At 31.2% G+C, this 27768-nt stretch overlaps 1 protein-coding gene across 1 annotated transcript in view; it reads right to left on the reverse strand.

Annotated features, from left to right (window-relative positions):
* Window positions 1-408: 408 nt before the first annotated feature.
* The window catches only part of LOC118187176 (terminal uridylyltransferase 4-like), a 44564-nt gene continuing 17204 nt past the window's right edge, over window positions 409-27768 (reverse strand). The window contains exons 4-15 of the mRNA XM_035357376.2: window positions 26606-26681; window positions 19367-19453; window positions 18461-18555; window positions 17915-18070; window positions 15103-15192; window positions 14865-14990; window positions 13193-13270; window positions 12063-12225; window positions 9468-9512; window positions 4770-4852; window positions 1795-1861; window positions 409-742 (exon numbers count right to left, since the gene is read on the reverse strand). Coding sequence (XP_035213267.1) covers window positions 1838-1861; window positions 4770-4852; window positions 9468-9512; window positions 12063-12225; window positions 13193-13270; window positions 14865-14990; window positions 15103-15192; window positions 17915-18070; window positions 18461-18555; window positions 19367-19453; window positions 26606-26681 — 1023 coding nt within the window. The 3' untranslated portion in view covers window positions 409-742; window positions 1795-1837. The remainder of the gene's footprint in view (window positions 743-1794; window positions 1862-4769; window positions 4853-9467; window positions 9513-12062; window positions 12226-13192; window positions 13271-14864; window positions 14991-15102; window positions 15193-17914; window positions 18071-18460; window positions 18556-19366; window positions 19454-26605; window positions 26682-27768) is intronic.

Below are 27768 nucleotides of genomic sequence, written 5' to 3' on the forward strand. Positions count from 1 at the left end.
ACAATTAATGCATTAAGACAACGCCTGGACACAAAAATGTTTTTTGATTAATAGTGCTTGATTGACATTTAAAAAGTGTTTTGATTTGGAATCAAATTGATTTAAGAAATGATCCCAATGATGAAGATAAAGAATTAGAGATATTCAATAAAACTCTTAGTTTCAAAGATGGTCGTTATACTGTTAGCCTGTCTTGGAAGAAATATTGGGAATATTTAGGCAATAATTTTGGTGTCGCAGAAAAAAGAATAAAGATTCTGATGAGAAAAATGCAGCATTATAATGCATTATACTTAAAGAGAGAGAGAAAAAGAGTATCTAAATCAAGGAATAATAGAAATAGAAAAAGAGTATCTAAATCAAGGAATAATAGAAAGAGTATTAGACACTATGAAAACAGTAAACAAGTTTATATGTAAACATAGTATTTTATAGCAAACAGTTTATGCATTCAGACATGCATTCTATATCTGATGCTGAAGATAGAAAACATCTCCTCATCCTCTCAGCACCAATATGCCACATCTTTTGAATTCCAATCTGCAACAGCCGTTGGATCCTTGACAGAGAAATATCGAATATAATCGAAATGGGATTGCATTTGCTGAAGAACATGCACTAGTGTAATACATAAGCACTAGTGACTATAACACATTCTTGTCACTCACTTTTGGCACTCTGGTTACGGTCCATTCTTAGCCGAATATTTCTTCTTTTAGCAATTTTAAGCGAATTCAGAAACCTGTAAGGGTAAATATACATATTTATAATATGTGAAAAAAAATATAAAATTGTACTCTAATAAATACAATATCATTTCCGCATAAAGAAATTTAGATCTGTAATAAAATTCTTAGGCTGCATATTTCATAAGCGCATGACTATTTTTAAGATGCAGATGTGAACTTCAAAAGAATTATTTTACGATAAGCAACATATACAGTAACTGGCAATATACTAATTTAGCAAAAATTGTATACTTAAATTTTATCCTGCGAAATACGAACTCTCGCTTTATAAGAAAGAAGTAACATAAGTAGAAGTAATTTATGGTACCCGAGATAATTCGTATTTATTTGCAGTTTCTTGTAAATATTTAGAATTTTGAGTTGAAAATTTTTGTCATTTACCAAATTTTTATCCTTTTTTTAATTAAAGTAACTGCTAAACAATTATTTAAAAAAATTAATAACTAGTAGTAAAAAATACCTGTCTTTTCCTGGAATCTCCCCCAAAATTTCAACTGATGAAACTTGAATTAAGACACAATAACACGCCGAATAAATACTAATTCAGAAGTCAAACAACAAAAATCAGCGTTAATTTACAAAATTTTCACAGGACTAGTTTCGATGGTTTTACCGAACCATCATCTTCAGCTGCAAAACCGCAAATGAATTTGCTTTAGCACTTATAAGGTGGCCAAAGCCTCGGCCAACGAAAAGTGCACACCTTTCCTTCTTGATCGCGAAGAATTTGAGACCTAATCTAGATCAGGAGGATTAATGACAAAGCATGAAAGTAACTGTTCTGCACTTTAAGAATAGCCACGAGAAACATATAAATAAATTCAAGAATAATAAGTTTTGATTTACAAATTTCTAGATATACATTTTTTGTTTCAAAATGGAACTTAAAACCCAGTTTTAATTAAAAACTTTTAAAAACTTTTGAGCTTTTTTACAAAGAGGCAACAAAGAAACTCTTGAATGTACAGTTAAGATCTGAAGTAAAATGTGCAAGCAATATAAGTATATTAACATTATGTACAGGAAAAGAACTTAGGTTTCTTACCATTCACTTAGATTTCCCATTCACTATAGAAATTTCTGAAAAATTATTTTAGGCAAAAATAATAATCCTAGATAGGAAGAAAAAAATCAATATAGTAAATTATTCATAAATTAAAAATTATAATAACTTAAAACTTCATTGTAATCATAGAAATTTTGGTAGCTTAAGATTTGAGGAAGTGCAAGTGCAGCGCATTCTATGGATAACTGAAAAAACAATGATAATACAAAATATCAATTTTCATGCTTAATGGTTGTGCTTATTTCTTAAAAACATCAGTGATCTTTATTTTTGAGAACGCTTAAATATTTGTTGAATTTCTTTGCGAGTTTTTCGAAGTGCTGTTTCATAAATGGATTCGAAACTCCTTTGGTGAAGAAGTCCAGTTGAGTTTGAACAGAAATCACTGCTGTCTCGGATAATTGTAATTGTCAGTATCTTCTTCGCTTGTGTTTTCAGTATAATTATCTGCCCTTTCTGTTCTTGTGACGTTTCAAACGCTTAGTACTTGTGCTGTTGTTATTGTTGTGACTTATCTCACTTGTCTGAGGGTAGCATCAGAACAAGCCAACAAAACTCCTTGTGGCAAGAAGTGCAAAATTACACCTGTCGTTGGCAAGAACCTGACAGTACGACTTTGCTCAGTTCCGCTCCCAATTTTGACGGAGACCAGCCCTAGGAGGACGGGTCCGAAGTTCACCCACCTCTCTTCTCCTACCACCAATTCCAGAGAGGACTTTCGGCTCGCCGCATATTTAGAGTGCCCCTACGCCTCCCAGACACAATACATTTACAACCATCCACGCCTTCTCCGAGATTCGAGCCCAGGCTTTTTGGTACGGCAGTCAGCTTGGCTAACCGCTATCCTGGTTGGGCGACTTTAGTACTTGTAACATGTTATTTATTTAATTTTGCTTCTAAAATTTTAAATTAGTTTTTAAAAGAATAAGAAGAGAAGATGCGCGAACATAGATAAGAAACTAAACAATCCCAGCGATCATTCTATACGATGCTTTTGGTCACATGCAGAACGAATACGAGGTAATCTTTGAAACTAAACAATCCCAGTGATAAATCTAAACGATGTTTTTGTTCATATGCAGAACGAACTGTACGAGGTAATCTTTGAAACTAACCTAAAGACAAATTCAAAGGTTTTTAGAGCATGCTCGGAATGGCGCATGTTTTTTTAGACTCTCGCGCATGGCTTTGAGTGTGCATTCGTGGGCCTGACAGGCACGGATAAACAGCAAGCGGATAATGGAGAATGCACTGTATATATTTTCTAAATAAATTAATTATAAGCTAGAGAATGAAATATAGACAAATTTATATTTAAAAAACTAGGAATATAAGAAGATTTAAATCGTACTGATACATCGTGACACAAGGCTCTTAAACTCGATCAAACTGACATTAGTACTTGTGTTGTTGTTATTGTTGTGACTTATCTCACTTGTCTGAGGGTAGCATCAGAACAAGCCAACAAAACTCTATAGAAAGCTCTATAGAAATTAATTAACTATTAAGCTCTATAGAAAAGATACATGCATTTCGAAACCTGGGACGAATCTATTTTCAAGACGACCAGAAACTTAGCCCATTTGTTGAACGTATTCTCGTGAGTTAAATAAATTTGTGAAAAAATAAAATTATATGTGTTAAATGAATTTTGATATACAATTTTGATATATATACTTTGATTCAAATTATGTCCATTAAAAAATGCAGTGCCAAATATGAATTTATTACTGAATTTATTTAACAATTTAATTCAATTTTCTCAACGGGAGTTAAGAGTTAAAACCTCTTTAATAAACTTTCTTTCTGCCTTAAAAGTGTCAAAAATTTAAGGTTAAAATAAACCATAGTTTAAAAACCTGTTGGAAAGCAGTTATTTTTTTCTTTAAATTCTAACTCTACATGAAATAAAAGACAAACAAAATGTGAGAAATGAAATCTTTTTAAAAACAAAGTCGTTTTGTCAAGCCGAGAAAAATAAAACAAAGATACGTAAGCACTAAAAGGTATTAATTGAGAGGTTAATCAAGTATCATTTAAGTTTCTGACTAGTCATTTTAAGGTAAATGGCTATCCTGTCAGGCTAATTTCGATTTCTCTGCCAGAGTGTAAATTTCTAGCTCGTACGATATTCAAATAAGGCAGAAAGTAGAGAGTATTTAAAGGAATGTTTTAGAGGTTAAAATAAAGCGTGTTATGCCTGCTTGAGGACCACGCTGCTACTTTGACTCTCTAGCGATTAGTATTCTGCGACGTTGAGTTATTCTTCCATTATGCTTGTTTACACCGACTTCGTTCAGAACCAGCACGCACCTTAGTTATACTGTGAAGCCGTTAGGCCGCACTTCATTTCTTCAATTTTAGTTCATCCATTATTTTTGATTTAAGCCAAAACCATTGGCTTCTGTAAGCAAAAGTTGACGCCGGCTGTTAAACTTTATTCACGTTAAATAAGGGATCCTTTACACTCTTTCCCTGTCTGTCGTGCTTACAAGACATAATGAAAATTCACAATATATCTTTAAGATTACTGGTCTAATTTTATGCTACATAAGAAGGCTAGACACTATAAATTTATCCAATAATTTAATGACTTTTAAAATATTAAATTAATTATTTTCACAAGTTTGGGCAGTCTGTAATACATAATAATTTTACTATTTGCAATGAATAAACATATAAGTAAATGTGCAATACAAATAAAAATAAACAATTTATTACCTATCCCTATTTTGAATTTTAAAATAATAATATATAATACATTTTAATGATTATAATTAAAAAAACAATTTTTAATAAAAATAAAATAATTTTTAAACATTAATAAATAATAAAATAACAAAAATGCTGCAGGTTTAGCATTCTGTATTTTATTTAAAATGTTACATGTTTACTTCAGAAAGAAAAATGGAAATGATCGAATATTCAGCTTGAAGTGCAAATATAATACTCACTTTCAGATCTTTGATAGAATCTGGAACTTCATTTTCTAGTAGATATATCGCTCTGTTTAAAACGCTCAGTACTTTAGAAACATCTACAAATGAAAATGAAGCGATGTGAACATAAGAATAAAATTAATGCGCAAAACTTTTAGCACAAATTAAAAATTTAATATTCGATAAAGTGTAGCTACATTTTGCTATTGTTAATTATTATCATTACTTTATGCAAAATAATATATTCGAAATAAATATAAGCTCAAGGTTATTTCTAGAAAAATGAAATAAAAATATGGCAGTGAAGAAGAGATTAAATCTGTTGAGAAATAAAAGGCAATATATAGATGAAAGGAGTACATAATAATTCAAAATAACAAGTTTTCATAACATAATATAAAAGTTACTTATAGTAGTTGGGGAACAACTAATATCGCTGAAATTTTAGAAAGATATATATTTAACAGCAGTTTCAATATCAAATGATGTTTCAGTTAACTTACCATGTATTAATATTAATCGGAAAATTTTTAACTAAAGGAAATATTTCCGCACATAAATTCATTTTTATTCTCCTGCTGTAGACTTAATTTTATTATTGTTGCTGTGTATGCTGTTCATAAAAACAGAATGAAAAAGAATTTTCACTATTCAGGGATTCAAGAAATTCTTGGTGTACTCTAAATACAACTAAAAAAAATTCGTTATTATGCATATATCTGAAATTTAAACATTATAACAAAAATTATGAAAATTTGTGGAAATCTTTGTTACATGATTATTTTATTCTCCTATTTAATGTTGTGTTGTGCGTTGTTGTGATTTATCTCACTTGTTATAAGGTATATCTTCCGCATTCTTAACGTGTTTTCGTGGTGTAGTGGTCAAGGCGCATATTCCAGAGGTCCGTGGTTCGATTTCCGGCGAAGGAGTTGCTCATTTTTCAAGTCTCCTGCTTCCAAAAAAAAAAAAAAAAAAAAAAAAAAAAAAAAAAAAATACCTAATGTCTCCACATTGTCACTTGTCTCACTTGACAGTAACATCAGAACAGGCTCACGAAATAGCAAGGAGTGCTAGATTGCGCCTATCGTTGGCAAGAGTCTTGAGCACCATACAGGTTACATGACGACTTTGCTCAATTTTGATGGAGAGAACTACGGAGGGGGCGGGTTCGAGGGTCTACCATCCCCCCTCTCCTACCATAACCTCTCAAGAGTACTTTCGGTTCCCCGCATATTTAAAGTTCCCCATGCCGCACAAACTCTGTCCATTTAGAAACATCCATGCCTTTTCCGGGATCCCAATCCGGGTCTTTTGGTAAAGCAGAGTCACTAACCACTATTCCGGTTGGGCGGCTCCGATTTAATAGAATATACAGATATATTAAAGTCTACTTAATAAATCGCTTTTCTACGACTAGGTATATCACGTTTGTATATAGAAGTGCTTTTTTAAGATTTTCAGTACTAAGGCTTCATTTCAAGGTCCGTCCGAAAAGTGTATGCAAACTTTAACGAAAGAAAATCCTTTATTGTGTGTTGGTACCGAACTTAATTATGTATGTGAATATACTCATACATATCGCAGGTTATTTTGGTTTAAAAGAATCTTCCTGCATACATATCTCTGCCGTTACTTAGAGGGCTCCAAGTATCAGTGGTGGCCCATAGCGGCCAGACATATAGCACAATGGTGAGTGGTTGTTTAAGTAACATTGGTCAGTATGTGCACGGCGATTGCTGCAAGTGCCATTATTATTTCTTGACAAAGGACTTCGAACATATCCGATTGCCTGGACTACATGACGTCCTTCGAGGCCTCTCAAAGCCATTTTTGATTCATTATCCTATGTTACAAATTAGAGTCATAAGAGTCCTAGTCCGAGTATAAGCTGCACATATGACCCATATTTAAATTGTGATAAATAAGGATTCGGGTAATGTTCACGATCTTACAAGAATGATTGCATTTTGTCATATCCTATACAGATAAAAATGCTCTGAACTTTGATTTCGAAATAACGACAATAGAATACTACATTTTAGAATCTAGTAGCATTGTTAAAATGTCGTATCGTTAATGTTAATGCATAGTAGTACCAGTAATGTTATCGTTACAAAATCATTGTCGAAAGTTAACTGAAACTGTCAAAGTGTAGCACATGTCTGCAACTTAGAATTTTGTAACCTAGGTTTTTCAATAAAAATAATGTATTATGCACAATATTCATGATCAAATAAAATACTGGTATGTATCTACTCTACTGATAATTATATTTCCGTAAATCTGTCAATATTTTCCTTTCTTCCCTTGGCTTATAGTCGGGGATCATCTGTTTTCTTTTTCCACTCCTTCAAATTTTAAACGTCTGGCTTATATGCGGTGGCTGCTTTTATTTAAGCCAATAGGTATGTTCTTTTATGTGGAGAAAATTTTTTATTTATTTATTTCTAATTTAGGACTTAAAATTTTCTGTTAATTAACTGACCCTGCTGATGTCGCGGTGGGAGACTTTATTTATCAAACTGGGTGATTGATTTGAACTAAAATTAATTGAATAAATATCTTTAAATGGTAAATTAACTCATTCAAGTTCAAATGCATTAATTATATAACATAGAAAGTAAAATGAAATAAATCTTCCCCGGTGCCTTGGAATCAAAGCATAAATAATGAACATGTTACATATTTCTATAACTTTCAAGATAAAACACAGAGAGACAATGGTAGACCACCAAGCAAATAAAGAAACACTAATTCACATTTTGAACACGTTTATTAAATTATCTCCGGGTTTCCATTGATAACTTTGATAGCTAACAAGTCTACCTACATCCACGTAAAGGCAAGTTACAGTTATTATTTTTAGTACACTTTGTTTTGGGTGTTTAAGTCACTGAGGACAATCAATTTTACATTATCGTTTTTCTCTAACAATTAAAACAATAGTGTGAGAAAATAATAGCTAAAGGAAATCGTAGTAGGACTTCTGGAAATAGTTACTCTCGATGGGCTTCCGGGAAGTCAACGTTCGCGTTCGGGATTACAATGAAATCACCCAAATCAGAATCCACACTGAAGCAAGTTTAGGAAAATGATGTTTCCGGTTTTCCACGAAACCGAGAAGAATAATGGAGGAAATAGAGCGCTATCTAAACTCAGACCGTTATTGAAGAATTAATAGTTGGAGATGCTGGTGTTGAAATGATCACAAAGAAGCTGAAGACAAATGGATAAGAGAAAGGAATATACCAGAAACATAAAGATGGGAAGATGTTAGACAGGGGATGCCTCCAGGAGTCAGATCTTCAATTGTTTATCAATTACACTGCACGTTGGATCAATAGAGAGAAATCATTTAGCACTCTGATACTAGAAGTTTAGTTGAAAATCGCTGCTGCTCGACCTCATGCTGAGAATCGAAATCCGAAGGTATGGTGCCTAAATCATCCGATAGTTCCGAACATATCCGGTAAAAATGGAAGTCGCGGAGACAGTCCCAAGCTGAATGGCTCCGGAAAGCCTGCTTCTCCTTTCAGTGGCGCAGCGAGGGGGTGTATGATGCTCCGGGCGCCGCTCGCAGTGGAGAGCCAAATGGTCTCCAATCAAGATATTCTTCATATCACTATGTTTTTCTCGAGGAGGGCGCCAAAAAAGTATTTTGCCCCGAGCGCCAGTTATGCTCGCTACTCCACTGTTTCCTTTCCTTTCTTACTATTTCATTTCTCAGCCAAAGTCTGAAATCTAAAGCTGTGCAACGCTGAGGAAAACTCTGATTCCCCAAAAATATTACAGACCGAATAAGAAACAATTAATAATTCCGGGCTAATGCTTGTTTGAAATTTTCCTTTTGACGAATCGGACTTCGATCATAAGTGCCTCATCCTTCGCAGCCGGGCCGATGAGTCACCTAGATTATCACGTGGAAGCTAGAAAATATATATATAAAGAGTTAATTGTTTTATTTATAATAGTATAGTAACTATATATATATATACATACAAGTAACCACATATATAATATATATAGTTACTTGTTTACATACATTTTATAATTAATAAGTTACTTGCTTCTATTGTTACGAAATGCCCAGCTGCGGAAAGATAGCTTCTCTGCAAAGCGGGATTAGGTTTGTGAGAAAATGGAAAGGAAAGGTAGGGTAGCCAAATTTGGAGCGAAATCGCCCATTTGGCAACGTTTGGCAACAAAACTGGCGATATGCCATAGAGGGAGCGAGAACGTTCTAGAACGAATAGTTACCAGTTTTCCCGAGAATGTTCTTGAAGGCAGATCAAAAGCTATAAATAACCTGCCTGTACGTGGAATAGCAGTTTATCGTGAAGAATATTTTGAGTATGTTGGACTCAGTAGTAGTGCTTTGCGTTCAGAGATTAGCTCGAGAGCGATCGACCGATTTGGAAGCTGTATTTTAATTCTTTACCGTGAAGCTGTCTTCACCATTGTAGCCTGATAGCCTGAAGGTTGTGTGTTGCTGATTTGTTTCAGCGTGTTTGCCGTAGTTTTTCGAAGGCTGTAAATGTGTCTTTGGACCTCTCCTGTGTAATACTGACGAATAAATTGTGTTTTGGTTCTTCTTCAAATCACTTCAAATCCACGAACCCGTAGAACGCAACAATATTATTAACATAAAAGAGTATAACAGTATTACAATAAAAGAGTATAACAGTATTAACATAAAAGAGTATAACTTACTATGCCCGCTAAGAGAACATCCTAAATTTTTCTTTATGAATGGATCTGAAAATAATGTGAAATATGTTAATGAAATATATTCTTATTTTCACAAGAAAACATTTTCAAGTTTATACACTAAGAAATTAAATACATCTTCTAGCTATTAATCAATTATACACAATATTTTACTTAACAGTAAGAAGCGTTATATTCAAAAATACGAACGTATACTGTTGGTATTTAAGCTTCTGGGTTATAGAGTTGCATAGCACTATTATACAGATTTTATAAACAATAAACGTTTGTTCAAATGAATGTAAGCAACTGATAACAGCTGGCCGAGTTTTCGGTGTACCTGAATTAAAATTTTGTACCTCTACAGTAATATAAACTCGAAGGTCATTTTTTACTGATAAATGTTCAATGAGCCTGTAACAATTTAGTTTGTTTAACTAACAATTTATTTTAATTTGCATTTTTACTGTCCTTTCAGTCATGCAACTAATGCAACGTTCTTTCCAGAAAGTTACGCAGAATTTCATGTGGTTAGTGTAGGTGGATAAAAATCTTAATTGGAACCCTAAAAGTGAGCGAGGGAACGAACAAGAAACAACGGAGCAGCGCTTGGAGTTAAATCAGCTGAAGGCGAATGCCTGTAGGTAAACCTGGCCGCCATAGAAGAAAGAGTCCATGGAAATTAGCTGTCCAAATGGGGTAAGCTGCAAGTGAAAGTTTAACGCGTTACTATGCATTAGCAAAAATTGTGTTATCTACTAGATTCATTTGAATGCTGAATTTTTAGAGCTCAACATTTTATTCTACAACTAATGTCCAGTCAAATAGACTGACTTCTTGTAATGTATTCTAAATTAAATTAAGTAGAGATACATTAGAGTTAATAAGGTTTTATTCATTATTTCTGTCTGAATGAACTTTATACTTCACTTCATTCACGAAAACTCATAATACAGGATCAATTAGCACCTGTTACAACTTACGCATAACTGTAAGGTGACTTTATCAGGCACAAGTACTTCAAATCTAATACAAGTGTAATAAACCAAGACTTGAGTAGACTTAATATAGATTACATGGGCTAATCAGGCCGTCTCCATGGAACCAATTAAGGTTTTAGTAACTCGATGTTAATGTTTTTTAAAATTATTTTAATGCTGGTACTATTTTCTTCCATAAAAATTAATTGCAGTATTGATGAACTTAATAACTTAAAATATTCTATTTAATAAAATAATTTATAATAGTTTAATGGAAAAGTTAACTTTTTGTTCCAGGATAAAAAAAAATTATGCCTTGAATTTCATATGATATAAAATATCTTCTTTTCCAAATGAATTTAAAAAAGTTTTCGCGCTTTTTTCATATCTATGTCTAGTAACGCTGTATCTAGGGCACAGGTAAATAAAAGTTCACATTGCCTTCTGATGGGCATGGAGTATGTAATCAATATATGAATGGGAAAAATAATCAATAAATATATTAATAGCATAATATTAATAAAATTTAGAATTTCTGAAGTAATCATAATATGAACAATAGGAGAAAAATATATTAAAATGTCATCAGTCGTATAAATAGAATAGAGAACCAGTTATTCAAATTATTATATTCCTCCTCTACTTCAGAATGACGAACAATTTATTTAAATAAATACAGACTTGCACTGTGCGATATAAAAGGGGTTTTTCTGATACTAATAAAAATTACTGTCTGCCACTATTTTATAAAGCCATGCGTAACATAAATACGAGCCAATTTTCTGTAGAGAAGAAAATTATACGATAAAGGTATAAGGAAGAATACCATCAAGGTATTTATATTCCTAGGCAGGTAACACTAAGATTAGTTTAGATTTATTGAAATTAAGATAAAGAATTAATTAGATTTATTGGAATTAAATAAGACCTTTAAGATTAGATTTATTGGAATGGTTTGCTACATTCTAATAAATTTAAACTCTGCATCAATTAAAAAGCAGATTGCTTATTAGGGCTTTAATAATTATCTATTCTTTTAATTAATTAAAAAGCGTGTAATTTTGCTTTCGAAAAGAATTTTTTTATATGGGGAAGTCTTATTATTTTATTTGTTTTTACATTAGAAATATAACATTTACCAATTTTTCAGCTGCTTCTGTACTCAGACTACGGGTATTTCTTAGGCCCGGATCCTTAATTTAATAATTCTTACTTTCTTCTCTCTTTTTTTGTTTCTTTCGAACAGATTACTAAATCTCATTACTATTTAAAAATAGTACCTAGACTCATTTGCATTCTCATTAAACAATCATTGATTTAATTTTCCTCATAATTTATATTCTCTTAATCTAAACTACTTTGAAACTGCGCTATATGAAAGCTGCATCGTATGCATCAAAGTGATAATCTTTACTTTTAGTGCATACTTATATTAGTTCGGATCTTATTATTTTATTTCATACTTTATTTACACTTTTTAACATTAGTTTAGGCTCTTTCTAAATTGTTCTGATTAACAGTTGGACTTTGAGACTGAAGCATTTATATCATTCAAATGATCAGAACACTAGAATTTGAATAATGACGCTCTAATAAAGCTAATATAGAGGTAAATTACCATCGATGTTATAAAGCGCAGCGTTTTTGGGCAGATCTGTCACTTCCATCCGTTCCTTTCTTATTGAGATAACGTTCTCCTTTTTGCTGGAATAATATTTTAATAGGCCCAACCATAGTTCTGGGAGGGATGTGCTGTTGTCCTTCAAACTGTGTAATTTTCTCTGAAAAAAAGGTATGCAAATATAAATTTATTGTATAAAAATCTTATAAAAACCATGATGCATTAAATATTAGATTCAATTTCAGAATTGCAAAATAAATTATATTCCATTAAAATGATTTCCTTCTTCTTATTGTTTATTAATTTAATACTAAAAAAGGTGGAAATTTTTTATCAAAACATGGAAATGAAAGACGGAAAAAATTATTTTTTTACTATAAAAATATTTAATATACAGTATATTTTGTGTCTATGAGTAGGAAATGGACGTGTTGGGTTTATATTAAGAAGTATATTATAAGGTCATTATGCATTAAAAAGTAGATTATAAATCCAGAAAATGATTTTAGTTTCATAAAGTTTGACCACAATTTTATTTTCGAAAGATAACATGGTTATGTAAGAAGGAAGAACATACATTACGCACAAATAATTTGAACACGTTTGAAATATAAGACAGAATTTATTAGTGTTTCTTAGATAGAAATAGAAATATTACTGCATGGCAGTCAAATATTTATAACTGCTAATTATATATCAGACAGATTTCAGCAGCAGGAAAACATATTTCACTTCTTTTATAAAATGCGTAGGCTACTGCATAAACGACAATCAAATAATCTTATTACCTCGTATTAAGAAGTGCAATACTATGAACATTAGACCTCGTCAATATTTTATGTAAGTATTAGGTTAGAGGCCAATTCTGCAAATAATGAGCTAGACTGGTCGCGAATAGCCGATGAGTATCGTATTGTATTATTTGCCACTGTTGATATGAAGGAACTTTGCTAACCAAACGGTCAACATGAAGGTTGTTACAATGGTATTACTTTTATGACAGGATATGTCTAACGGTAATGCTTGCATCATTTCCCTTTTTAAAACTTTCTAAATTTAGTTTTATTTTTAACAAACTGCTCAAGACAAAAAAATGAAATTTGTTTGATGACTTCGTTTAAACTTACCAGAGTTTGTCTGTCTTCATACATCCACTTATTTTTTACCAACGTTCTGAACGGTACTTTTAAATTATCTTGAAAAACCTACAACAAAAAAAGTGGTTAGAAAAGGATAAAAATATATTGAGTATATAAAGTTACGCATAATTATTCAAAATTCATAATCGGTAGTTTTGAAAAACAACAGGATTTAGTGTTGTAAAGAGCTTCGATTTTAAAAGCGGATTGAAATTGACATATCTGATTTAAGGTTGCTTTAAAGTGTATCACGAATCTAATTACTGTAGGATAGTGAGGTAAAATGTATTAATATTACTTTCATTATTCGAAACTGAAATTTTATTTTATGCTTTTTGGATGCTTTCGTATTTGTAAATAAAAAAAATATATACTAATAAAACGTCAAGTAGGAAAGAAAGATTTCATTTTAAACACATGTGCTTTTTAAATAATATTAGCAATTAATGTCCGAAGGATCATGTTGATTAGTAAAACCTTCATAAAATGCTTTATTAATTTTACAGTTGTTTAAAATAGTTCATGTCGAATAAAATTTATGTAAGAAATAACGCAGAAAATTATTTGGGAAAGAATTGCATATATACAAATTTAAGTTTCTTTAAAAGATGAGAATGACATTGCTGCAGCTATTTTTGAGAATTTAACACCAAAATTTTCTTCATAGCACTTTTCCTTCCCTGCTTCAAAACAACAATGATTAACAAGTCTTAGATGATCTAATTCTTCTTTCAGAGCTGAGTTTGAAAGAAATGGTTTAATCTCCAGATCTTCCGGCTTTCATGTATTAAAAACAATAGATTTGCTGGAAGAGTTGACAGTTCTACAAACTAACTAATGTTGTATCAAATAAACATATCTTCGAATCTATTAATAGTAAAATGATTTTAGGAGTAAAATTTTAAAGGAAACCTGATTTTAGACCCTGCATTGATGCACAGAATTTTGTGTTGTTTTAAAGGAAATGCTCTTTGCTTCTGACTCTTTAGGTCTGTCCATGACTTTGCGCCCTGGAGTCCTCTAAGTTACCATATTTTCAAATTTCAGTAAACATGGTTAGCTGCATGGACATTTTCCCTCATATATAACATGAATATGGGCTAAATTCCTTTCAAATGTTCCCCGAGAAAGCATCCACATTTAGTCAAATAGTCTTTACATACTTTGCCATAACCTATTAAAGAACAGCAATATACCTTTTGTACTTTCCCAGGCAAAGATAAACAAAATTTATAGTAATTACATTCTTAATTGTCTCCTCAGATATACTAACTACTACTAGTTATAAAGATGAATTTGAATGGTGTCATATCATAATCTCGAGTAGTAGCAGCAGTAAAATTGACCATATAAAAAGCATACTTTTAAGTTGTTAGAATGTACTTAATATTATATATTAATTCAAACTTTCTAAATTTGATTAAATTTCCACATTATTACTCATATACTTAATAAAAATGGTAGATTAAACCAAATATTCTACATTATATATATATATATAAATTATTATAGAATGCAGGATTTAGTGGTGAGACTAAGTTGTAGAAAATTAAAAGCCTTCTGAATAAAGCTTAATCATTAAACTCCTACTAATAATACAGTGTGTTCAATATTTAATATATGTTGCAAATTTAGGAATGAAGAAATTTTTTATACTTACATTTTCATCCTGAATTTCAAATCTTGGCAAAACAGGAGGCTTGACTTGTTGAAGGTAATTTATAACCATTAAAATATAACTATACGATGATAAAGTCTGCTTGGCTGCTGAGCAAATATCGTTTTTCTGGAACATAAATTAGGTTTCATTATGAAAACGTTTATTTTGATAAGGCAAATTTTTCTATAGTTTATTTAATAATGAAAATTTAAGGTAAAAAAAAAGTATATTTAATTACCTTAGCGAGAACCTTTAGGGCGCAACCCAATAACTTGCACCTTTCGTCGTATTTGCAGTAGGTCCTCAGAAGATGAGAATTATGTACAGTCTGAAATTTTAAAGAAGTTTACATTCATCTAATAAATTCTGACACCACATTTACTTAATAATTAAATTACGATACGATATTTTTTATCATGTTACCAAATTTAATACTAAATGCAAATTTAAAAGTAAATAATTTTAAATTTGAAAAATAAAGAATAGTAGTTTGTGAATTTATTTTGCTACTTTTCACATAACAAAAATTTATGAAATATGTTGTAGAGACATTAGGTATTTTGAAAGCAGGAAAGATGAAAAATTAACAACGCCTTCGCCGGGAATCGAACCATGGACCTCTGAAATACCGGCTCAGCGTGCAGAACAACTACACCACGAAGGCATGCAAATGAACATAGTCATCTAAATTACCGATTAAAAAAATTTCTAAATTAAGAGTTAAAAAAAGAAGGTAATTTGTTTTCAGTTTAAGTTATGTACATATTTGAATTATATCCCACACAAACAAGATTTTTTAATTATGCCATTCAAAAAGGTGACTTTAATATTTTGTAGATAAACTATTCGTATATATTTAGACTGAGCTGCGTGTCTTGAATTATACATTCTTCAGGAAGAATTTCTAAGGGAACGAGGCAACATTTATATTGCATACGTGAAGACTGTCGCACATTATCTCTTGGGATTCAGAGCCAGCGTCAGAGAGGGAACATTTTCGAGAAAGGTGACGTTATACATGAGAGAATGTTTTTCCTGCAAAAAAAATCGCTATCATTTGCTTACAGTATCTTTTTAAAATAATAAATATAAATTTTTAATCTTTAACCCTTTTTCATGTTTAATATCAAGGTTAGGTTTTTAATAAATGTGTTTGAGGTACTACACATTATAATATCCTGTAATAGTCTATGCGGTTCTATCATAGTAATTTTATTCTGATAAATGGGTTTTAGTTCATTGATTTTAATAACTTCTATAATAGAAAAACAGAGATTTATCTGTGTGTGCATTGCATAGAATAGAGATAGAAAGGATAACTATGGTAAACTGCACACAGATATTACACGTATTTCATTTGCATCTCGAAGGGATTTTTCCAAAATTTAATTTAGATTTACTTGATTTAACTTTGAAGCGATTTTCGTATATATTTTGCTCAAGACAGTGTCAAACATCGCAGAATTATAATCTTTACAGCATCCTATACATCGGAAAAACGTTCCAAATAACGTTTCTTCCGAATCTCGGGGGGTTTTGATAGATTATAAAAGCGTTCCTTCATCGCTTTTTAAACGAGGAATAATAAAAAATATTTATTAGACAATTTTTTTATAATTAGCAGTTAAAAATTTATTAAGGAAGAATTTCACGCGCCAAAATGTTAGATTTATCCTTTTTCTGATTATGTATCCTCACCTAAAGACGGCATGACATCACTAACTTCCCGTTTAATTTTAAGTGTTCCCTATTTCCGCAATATTTTTTTCAGAACACACGTATGTAACTTCAGTGATCGTTTCTGATATTGTATACATATTCTAAGAAAAGTGATAATTTCCTTTTCCGAAAAATTTTCGTATCGCTACAATTTAATGTAACTCAGTACTTCTCCGCTATTCTTTTAAGTAATTTATTAATTAATTAAATCTCAAATTAAGTATTTACTAAGAAAACTACTAGCACATGCACCTGAGATAAAGTTCAGAGAAAAATGTATTGTTATTTGAGATTTATTCAACTGTAAAGGAAAGAAAAATTGTAAATCTAATCGCGCATCCTATCTGCAATTTCACTTATTCTTAGTTTAGTTTTGCTGGGAAAAATTTTTTTCTATCACGTTTCATAAATTTTAAAAGGCAACAAAAGTAATAAATTTCGTATTGCAGATAAAATACAGCAGCTCAAACATATCCAGTATTGCTTTTGGATGTATCTGCATGCTCCTTCCAGACAAATATACGTAAATACAAGGAATGAAAGTGGTTATTATAGAATCTTATGTGTATTCTCAGAATACAAGAGATTTGTATATTGGGTATTTAAATTTGTTTCTATACCGGCACTTCTTTTTAAATTTGCATTCATTCTTGCTTTTTGTGTTTTTTATTTTCATTAGCCGGCTATAATATAGCCGGCAATAAGAATTCCAAAATCTGTGGTCATTTAAAATGTCATAATATCTTAACCGCTGTAGGTACGAGAGAGGTTATATTTTGATACACAATGTATTTCATTTAATATATTTAGCATTACAGAACATAATCCACTGTGTTGTTTGGAATATTTTATTATTAATTTATTTACTGCTGATGATGGCTTACTGGCAATAATTTATCAATAAACTTTAACTGGAAGTATGTGTACGTTATAAGAATACCAGTTTTATGTCATATTCGCGGTTAAGTGTTGGAATGCATTACCCCCGGATAAGATACTCCTACTGTGTTCATGTGAATTATTTCTACATTGATATTAGTCAGAAATCATATAGCATTTCTAGCCCATTATAAGACTTATTACCAGCTAGTTTTAAAGAGTGTTAACTCTATAAAAAAGGTGCCAATAATTAGTTAACATACGCATAAATTCAATATCCGTTCAAAACCATCCTCTTGGAGTACAAAATATACAGGTTTCGTTATTCAGGAAAAGATAATACAGTTGAAAGAAAATGGGAAAGGGTTTTCAAAGCTATTGTATACTTTCATAATAACTGAAAAGATCATATGAAACAGAACGGTGCTTAATTATTGCAAAATAATACTCACCGGAAAGTTGTTAATACAGATGTCAACTTGGTAATTTAATGGTTTATAAAGGAATTTAATGATAGGTGTAACAGCTTTGCCCAATAACAGGATATTATCGTATTTCTTGTTTCGCATGAGATGGTATTTTGTTTCTTTCAGTAGCGCTTGTTCATCCTAAAAAACAAAGTTGAAATGTAATAATGCATTTCATATGTAATGAAAACACGTGTAGTGAAATAAAATATATTTTGCTTAATACAATACAATTTATAATATTAACTTTCATAACTCAGAGAACTAAAATTTAGCTAAAGAGCTTTTAGCTTATTCCTTTCTTAAAAATAATTCACATCGATTAACGAATTAGCAACAGCACTTCATGCAACCCATGTAAACAAATCAGGAAATACATTTCAACACATTATTCTTTTATAGAACGAATAAACGACAGTTAACTATTTTGCGACATAAATTCGTGTAGTATATAGCTAAATTTTAAGTACTGGTATATGTTCTACAAAGTACAGTAGTCATAAACGAAATAGGTTTTATGATTTATTTTACCTCTGTTTCATCAGCAACACACATGGAGATATCTACATCACTGTCTTTTAAACCAAATCCGTTTACTCCTGAACCAATCATTACCAGCTCGGCTCCTAATAAGAAAAAAATTCAACCATTAAAATAAAAATTTGCATTTCATTAGCTTTACAATGTACATTTTCTAAAATTTACATGTACAACAAATTCCAGAGAGTAGACATCGAATAGATTCTCCAGATCATTCTATATAAATGCCTGTTTTGTCTGATTAACGTGATTGTATTAGGTTACTTGAATATGGCTCGTATTCCATGCATGTTTTTCTGTAATTGTGATTAAGTTAGGTTATTTGAATGTCTGCACGATTTATAATGGACCCTTTAACCACAAAAAACATGCCTGTATCGTAGGTAACTAAGCAAAATGAGCATGCAGCTAACAAGTTGGTATAGATTTTTACCTGGGCCAAATTACCAGTATTCAGCGGTCTTAACTACTCGCTCACTAGTGAGGCCTCTATAGTTCTAAGGGAGGTATTGAGAGAGTTTGGCTGTGCTCGGTAAGTTGCTAAACAATTTAATAATATCTGTTCTATTCCAGGTGTTTGTAGGTTTGATATTTAGGCTATTGTTGCTAATATCGGAATCCTGGCATCATGGAAAGTTGCTTGTTTTATACGAGAAGACCTTATTTTTTTATTTATGACATCATTTATATCTTGTAAAAAACCAAAATGCGTGACTAATTAAATTAATTATTGCGACGAAGAGCACAGGTTTGCATTTACTCTTGGGCATTTTATAGGTAACATGACGACTTCGCTAGATCCTTATCAATTTTTAAAAAATATTTCTGAGAAACAGGTCCAAAGAATCACGTATAAAGGTTACTTTAAAAGTAACAATTTCATGAGATAATTCTTACCAGGTACTCTCTCCTGGATATATTTTTCTAAATCTTCAACAAAAGTCTTTCTTTTTCGAATTTCCTCAGCTGAGAGAGCGTATTCCCCTAAAATAAAGAAATAATTAACATCAGAGCAAGACAATTATAACTTATTGTTTTTTTTCAATGGCGGGCACTTGCCTATAACGGCATTGGCCACTTCTAAGGCCAGAAATGGTGGCCATTTTATTGTGAAGTCACCTAATAGGCGGCCACTTTTACCTCCTAGGAAAGGACAGACAATTTATATCGATGCCTTTTCCGGGATTCGAGCCCAGGCCCTTCGGTATCGCAATCGGCTCCTCTAACCACTATAGCCTCTGGGCGGCATAACTTACTCATTAATAATAAAACTCGTTTTATTAATAAAACATTAATTATTAATAAATTAATAAAACATTAATTTATTAATAAACATCATTAATAATAAAACTTACTCATTAATAATAAAACTCGTTTTATTATTAATGAGTAAGTTATGCCGCCCAGATTCAGTAATTCAGTAATACCTCTAAATTCAATAATACTTTACTTCAAGCAGAATAAAAAGCTCGTTTTATTCTGCTTGAAGTAAGGTATTACTGAATTTAGAGGTTAAGAGAAACTCAACTGTATTTACGTGACACATGACAGAAGAAGCAAAAAAACCCATGCTATTATCTATCTCTCTTTCAACAGAAATCAAGCCTCGTGACTTTAAAAATGGATTTAAAAAATTCAAATGAATATTTCTTTAAAAATTTACATTGTTTGTATTGTTTAGACGTTTTTACTGATTTGACTTTATTTTTTTTACAAACATTACATTAAACACAGGTGGCAATAACTTTTTAGAAAGCGAATATAAATCACACAAAAATATGAATTTTATCCAAAACATTTTTAGCTCAAATTTTAATACTGCTTAGTGAATTTTCTCATACTTAAAATAAGTAAATAATAATAATAATAATAAAATCTGATAATAAAATTTGAAAGCTTTCAGATTTTATATTGCGCCCAAACGGCGTTTTTCGTTTACACATATATGCACACATCGAGAGCTTTGGGCTAAAAATATTTCAAAACTGCATATCATTAGAATTTCCGGTAGACAGTCTCGCGCCCTAGAAATAAAAATATATTATTCTGTACAGCGTGTTGCCGAAGCTCGCTTTGAGATCGTTGAGTTTCTTAATCAAAGATTCGTTGAAGTAAAAAAAAAACATGAAACAGATAACAAAACTACCTCGAAATTCAAGATTCGGGCTTCCAGGTGCCCATATTCGGGTGGAAGACTATGTTATTCAAAATTAGATGGTTCTATGTATTGTTGTGTTTTTACAATGCGAGAAACATATATACATTTATGCTGATTCTTCATTATTTAATTTCTTTAAATATGTTAGAGGGCCATAATATTTGGTGGCAACAATTTGAAAAGTGATACAGCCGTTCATAGTGATTCGACGCAAAATGCCGTTTCAAGACTAATATCCCAAGGGCTAGTAGTAGCCCAGGGGCATCTAATAGCCTCTTTGGGCTGATAGAAATGCAGGGACAGGTAGACACATCTAAAATTTATTTTTCTCTTAAAACGCCTTTCAATACGAGTGAAAAAAAAAGGCGCAAGTTAAAATTTAAATTGATGAATTAAATTATCTTTTCATTTAATGCCACACACAGTACTTCCTGTCTTTTTAGAAAGATCCTTAAAATGGTATACTATTATAGCGTGTACATCAAATCGTAAAAATAAATACAATTCAGCTCTCATTTAACGGTTGAATTTAGAAATGCTTGACAAAAGAAGATTATATATATATACTAGCCAAAGTAGAACTACATTTGAGTAATAAACATTTCACAAACTAATCTTTTTAAATTAATTTTCATTTCCAGAAAAATTAGGTAATAAAAATGTTAATTAAGGCATTAAACAGTTAATTTAACCATCTTTATGTTGCAAGAATGTAAGATATTCCTCACATGCACACGTCATTATTCAGGACGTTTTATAATTGTATATTGATGTATTGCAATATAGTCGCTAGCATATTAGTGCTGTATACTGAAGATTATAATCGATCTCCAGTGCTGGAGTGAATTTTTCAAGAAACCTCTTTGTACCTTCATAGTGGCACTTAACTGAAAGCAGAGTAACATTGATCAACAAGAGCATCATTTATAACAATACCAGTTCTGTACTTTATTATTATCCGCAACTCTCCTTCATCACCAAAAAGTCGCGAGCTCACTGGCAACTAAATGTTCACCAAACTGATGTGCCGAAGATAAGAACCGTAAGAATTCCATGGAAGAGCAATGAAACAAAGTTGAAAATGCAACAACTATCGGTAAGAATCGATTTTTCGAGGAATTTTTTAAAATCTTTTCGAGGAATCTTTTTGAAATTTTTTACGCTGCTGTCCCTATGTACGCAGTGATCTGCTTTTGCTAAAACAAAATCAGAGTACTGCGCAATTTCGTTATTACGCAACGGCGAACAATAAATAAAGCGAATAGCTGTAGTATACGAGCTTCGGCTATCTAAAAATGAGTTTTTGACCTATGCTCTAACACATTGCTTAAAATGTTTTCCATTACATTTTCAAAAACTTTTACGTTTAACAAGATTTAACATAAATTTTAACATAAACACAGTAACATAAATTTTTTCGTTAACTTGATTGAATGCGAATTTTTGCATTCTCTTTTGTTGGGGAAAATGCTATATTGCTACAGAAATGCAACACTATGGTTTCGTCAGACGGCAAGCTCCCATAGTCCCATTGCGATTCATTACAGGAAAAGCAAATATTGCAAATATTCACTGCAAGAAGAAACACAATCAGAAAAATGATAGTACAATTTTAAAAGTCACCTAGGTGTGTTACTAATCGCCTATCTGAGTTGCTACGTAACGATTTTATGACTTGCTGCATTGCTTCGTGAATATTTTTTGTGACATTTCGTTGGAGATGCGGATAATCAGAAGAAACCAAAAGTTTTAATGCTTTGGCTCATTTTGTGATTCTAATTTTTTTTAAAGAGCCTTTGTTTTGTTTGCATCAGGTATATTTTTGAAAATATGGCATAGTCACATTAGATGTTAAGGTATCCGACCTCGTACAAAAGACGATTTTTACATTATTACACTATCTTAAAGAATACATCTTTAGCTATCAAATACAAGTTTTTGCTTGTTGATATGTTAATTAGAACTGAAGTTATAAGCATTTTTCTGTAACGGAATAAACCGGAAGTTCCAATATTCTGGACCGGAAGTGAGCGTTTATACAGAAATACTTATTTAGAAACTTTATTTATTATCAAGATTTTGTAAATTATAAACCATCGTACTAAGTTTAGATATTTTGTAATACATTTTAAGAATCTGGCGGTAGTTTTTTTCCCTTAATTTCGTATTTAGTTTGGCGCAGAGGGTATTCGATGTTGAATGGATGTGTTACTGCTTTGTCGATTAGCGTTGACAGTCTTGATTTAAAGGCTATGTCACATTTTTGCATCATTTGCAACAAACTAAACAAAATGGAATGCAATCTCCAGCACGAAATATAGTTCATAATACATATAGCGTAACATAATTATTCTGCAAATTATAAAGAAGCAACTTCGGGTATGGAAGCAGTTGGTGTTTATTCACTTTTTGAATGATCTATTAAATTACGAAAGCTGAAGTACACGGAGTATTATGAGGATGGAGATTCTAAGGGGTTTTTAATTGTGAAAAATATATATGGTAAAGATTCGGTCAAGAAACTGGAATGCATTGGACATGTACAGAAAAGGGTTAGTAGTGTACTACGAAAAATAAAAAACTCCACTCCTGGATCGAAAAGGAAAGGTAAACTGATTGGTTTTTTTATTGATAAACTACAGAATTAGGGATTGCAATTAGAAGTAATGTTGTAAACTTAATTGAGATGCAGCAGGCTGTACTAGCTGCTTGTTCCATTGTAGCTCTTCTTCGAAGCTAATGCCCTCCTCAATCAACGAGTTGGTACAACTATCAATGTGCGATTGCGGAAAAGAAAAAAAATCAGCCAAAAACTTCTGGTATATCAACATATATTTTGAATTTAATTAAACCTACATATGTGGAGTTGACTACATAAACAAGAGTTATTAAAAAAGTGCATACATGGCAAAACTCAAAATATCAAAGGACGTTTTAATGGCATTTTATTTCAAATTGTTCCTCGCGAACATTAATGTTTGGAGCAATCATTAAATAACATTAAATAACAAGTGTTGTTATTTAATGTTATTTAATGATGGATTTATAGGTTTGCTTGAAGCATTTTCAAGGTTAGCTGTATGTTCTGAATTTTACACTGAGCAGGGAATTCTAAAACTTGACAAAGTGCAAAATCATGACTCTTGGCGCCATTCCGCAAGTTTTACAAAAACCCAAAGAAAAATATTACGCTTTATTCGAAAGAAAAAGCGCAATGTTTGTGAAAATACAAACAAGGTGTCAATTAAAAAGAAGGGGATTTTAATTATCAGAGATGCATTTTTCACTAAGAAATTGTTTTATGAAAACTTTAAACTTGTTTTCTGAAAAATGTGTTTTTCAGTAAATATTGCCAATGATAACAGCCATAACTCACAATTTTATTAATAAAACTAAATGATACCTTCTACGCATGTTTCATATAATCTGATGCATGCTCTGAAGCAGAAGATTTTAGAAATATTAATTAGAAGTTGAATTGTTACTTTTTATTCTTAGATTTTGGATGCAATAATAGGAAAATATGCAGTTAATACTATATATTTTGACATATCTCAAGAACATATGAATATTTCTTAATTATTTTGCTTCATTGCATACAAAATAAGTGTAAACATAAATAAAAATTAAAAAAACTTTATATTTATGTATACATTGTTCACCGTAGTTGTTGCCGTAATGACAAAATTTAAGCAAAAATTATCATTTTTTTCATTATTTTTCAAAATTAAAATTACTTAGCATTACTTTTTAAGCTGTTTTCACTTATTAGTATGCTTATCTTCAAATTAATACGTTTATAGTTAAAATAAAAACCGTTTCTTAAAAAATGGTGCCCGAACGAGGTCGGATACCTTAATATGCAATATAAAAGCTTTTAAAAACAACGGTAACACATGAAGCTTTCTCTTGCTCATTAGTTATCAATGTTGTCACGAATTTTTATATATGTGTAAAGAATTTTACTGAAGTCAATTTAAAATTGTAGTATTTTTTGTATAATGTAACTGGAAAATCTGAAGAGTTGAAGCACTGCCGGAAAAATAAGATTACAGGGGGACAAGTCCATTCAACATCGAAACAAGTGGCTATCTCGCTAAATTCTCGAGAAATTGTCAAAAGTCCTCAAACTTGGCAACCGTTTGGCAACATTTCAGTCTGTTCCCTGCATAACTAATTGGTACTGTAATTGATCCCTACATGTAACTGTAACCTCATCCGGCCCTCATATGTAACTTTAACCATCAGTAATTTCGAGAAATGGAAGAAACCAGAGATTTCTCTGCGCTCGGGGAGACTGTATAAGACCGGATCAGTACTCAGGTTTTTCAGTTCAGAGTAATAAACTTCGGAGTACCTAGATCTTCGGTCTTTAGATTCGCTTTCCATTGTGCTGCGTTTAATGTTCCGAGTAGTATGAAGTGTAACTACCGACTGTACTCTGTGATACTGAGAAGAGTTGTACGAGTACTTTTTGGGGAAAGTTTCAAAACTGCAATTTTTTTTTTTTTTTTTTTTTTTGTAAAAATAAATTTTATCATGCTGTCATCGGTTCTGTGTGCGTTCAGTTCGTTATAAATCCGTATACACACAACAGTAAATATGAAAGAAATATTAATTTAATTAACATAACTCTTATAATTATAAATTTATTAATTTAATCCCGAAATAGAAATGCAGGGTATATTAGTAGGGGATTTATGTAGACATAAAGATGATAAGATCAAAATTCTTGATCAGCAAACTGAATGCATAAAATATTCATGCATAAATAAGTTTTGACTCGAAAAAAGAAAAAAAAATTATATATTTTTGTTCTAAAATTTGATGGCCATATAAAAACGGGTATTTTGATAAATAAAATATTAAAATGACACGAATGAATTTAATTATTGTATTATATAGATAAATTACACTGTTTAAATACTAATGAAATCACATACGTAATTACCGTATGCATAAAACGAATAACTGGTGTTAATCATCATAGCTACTTCTAGTTGAACGATTTCAATTTAGACCTATATCGACTAAACTGGTCTCTGGTATGCTGAATACAAATAAGTAGCAATGTTCCACTAACAATATTTAAGGGTTAAACATAACGGTAGTCGTATTTCAAGGAAATTCTGAAGAAATGAGGAAGACTAAGATTCTCTTTCTGAGAATTACTACAAGGCTAAATAAATAATTATGTATGTTTTGCATTCCTTAAAAATTTATCCTAAGATGTAGGAAGGTCTTGTATTCGATAGGGTTTCATTTTCAAAATCGGTGTATATTTGAGACCGTAAAGCAAAATATGGCTGACAAAATGTGACTTTCAAGTAAAGACATGGATATCAGAAATTTAAGTAAGCTATCTTTGGCGAATGCAAACACAATTTTCATGCATCACTGCACATCAGACTAGGGCTGATGAAATAATACGTAACAACCTTGATTAAAGAATGTTGAGGCTTTCATTATCTATTATGTAAATTTTCTGCATTCAGTACAGAAATTTCACAGCAGACCCTTCGGACGATTCCCAAATAAGATAGCAGAATGCAGTTCAAAAGAGATTCACAAGTCATGAATTCAGTAAACGCTACCAAACATGGTGTTAGAGTCTTATCTGCTCTATTGTTCTACGTTCTTGACCAATATCATTTCAATGCATTACTCTCAAGTAGTAAAACAGATTTTCTTTAATTTCAATAAGCTTTGCCATAATGAATATCTTCGTATCACACAACCTTATAAATGACTCTACATAAAAAGTAATTTATTAATTAACTTTCCATTAGAAATACATTTTAGAGCAAATTAATTTTCCATTACAAAACCATTAAAAGGCAATTTGCTAATTAGATTAAGAAAAACATGAAGTTTGAATTTTTTTACACACTATTTAAATAATCAAAATTAATAGCTGTAAAAATATAAGCAGGCTACAGAATTAAACGAGATGAAATAAATTAGTAGGGCAAACTTACTATAAATTTCACGCAAGACACCTTCAATTTTGTTCAGTTGTTCTGGAATCAGATGTGACTTTGTAGTTGAGAATTCCTAGTTAAATGAAATAATAAAATGTTTAAAGTTTCAATTACTGGGTAATTTGAATTATGTTGGTTTAAAGCAAAGTTCTTTGAATTTCTGGATTACAATGATGAATTCTTATGAATTTCTGGATTTACAATGATGTATAAGTGCATAAGTCCATTTACGGTTGCCTACAACAGGTTTTCCCATATGAAGCGAAAATGAGAACCTGTTAAAGTCTTACCCGATACATCCTTCTCCTTTGGCAAATAGCCCTTGTATACTTTGTGGTATGAAACAAAATAAACAACCTGAAGTACAATCATTCCGAAATTTTAATCTTGATGGCATACTGCAGTGGAAAAGCATTTAATCAAAGATAATTTGTAATATTGCAGAATTTTAGGCAAAGTCGTCGACTTAATTCCTTTATTTCACCATGATTGACATGAGTACGAGGTCCACATTCTTTATTTCATCAAGATATATATATGTAAACTACTAAATGGTCTCAAACTGCATAAAGACCTAATGCACGATATGAACACAGTTGATGGGTCAGAACTTTTTTAACAACAGAAAAAATTTTACTAACAAGATAAAAAAATATTTCAAATAAAATTTAAATTTCGCTTAATAAATTTTTACCGAAACATTTGTAAGCAATGATAATAATAATATTGAGAGGTAAAAAATTCAAATTTATAAAAAAGTAGTTTTTTTCCCTCTTATTTAATAATTTTTGTTCCAATGGATACATAAAAATGCATATGTTTGTATGCAAATAGTTATAAAAAATCTTTATTTTTTACTACAGCTTGACACTTGACGGTATTTGATTCTGATAAAGTTTGTAGCTTTCGAGTGAACTTACTAGAAATTATCTTCAACATGTCCCAAGATGTATATGTTCATCAGTTAATCAGGTTCCTTTTTTATTAATCTTCCACTGCGAGAAAAAGCTGTTCACGTGTAAATATATTCCCAAATAAAGTAACTACTTTTAGGGCAAAATTTGGCAACCGAACTAATTTATGTTTTGAAAAGTGCGAACAAAAGTAATAAAATCTGTATCTTCAGATCTTTGAATAAGATTTATATCACATTGTAAATT

This window comes from Stegodyphus dumicola, chromosome 12 (genome assembly GCF_044657685.1).
Source record: "Stegodyphus dumicola isolate Sdum_Otavi_A_Nest chromosome 12, ASM4465768v1".
Lineage (NCBI taxonomy): Eukaryota > Metazoa > Arthropoda > Arachnida > Araneae > Eresidae > Stegodyphus > Stegodyphus dumicola.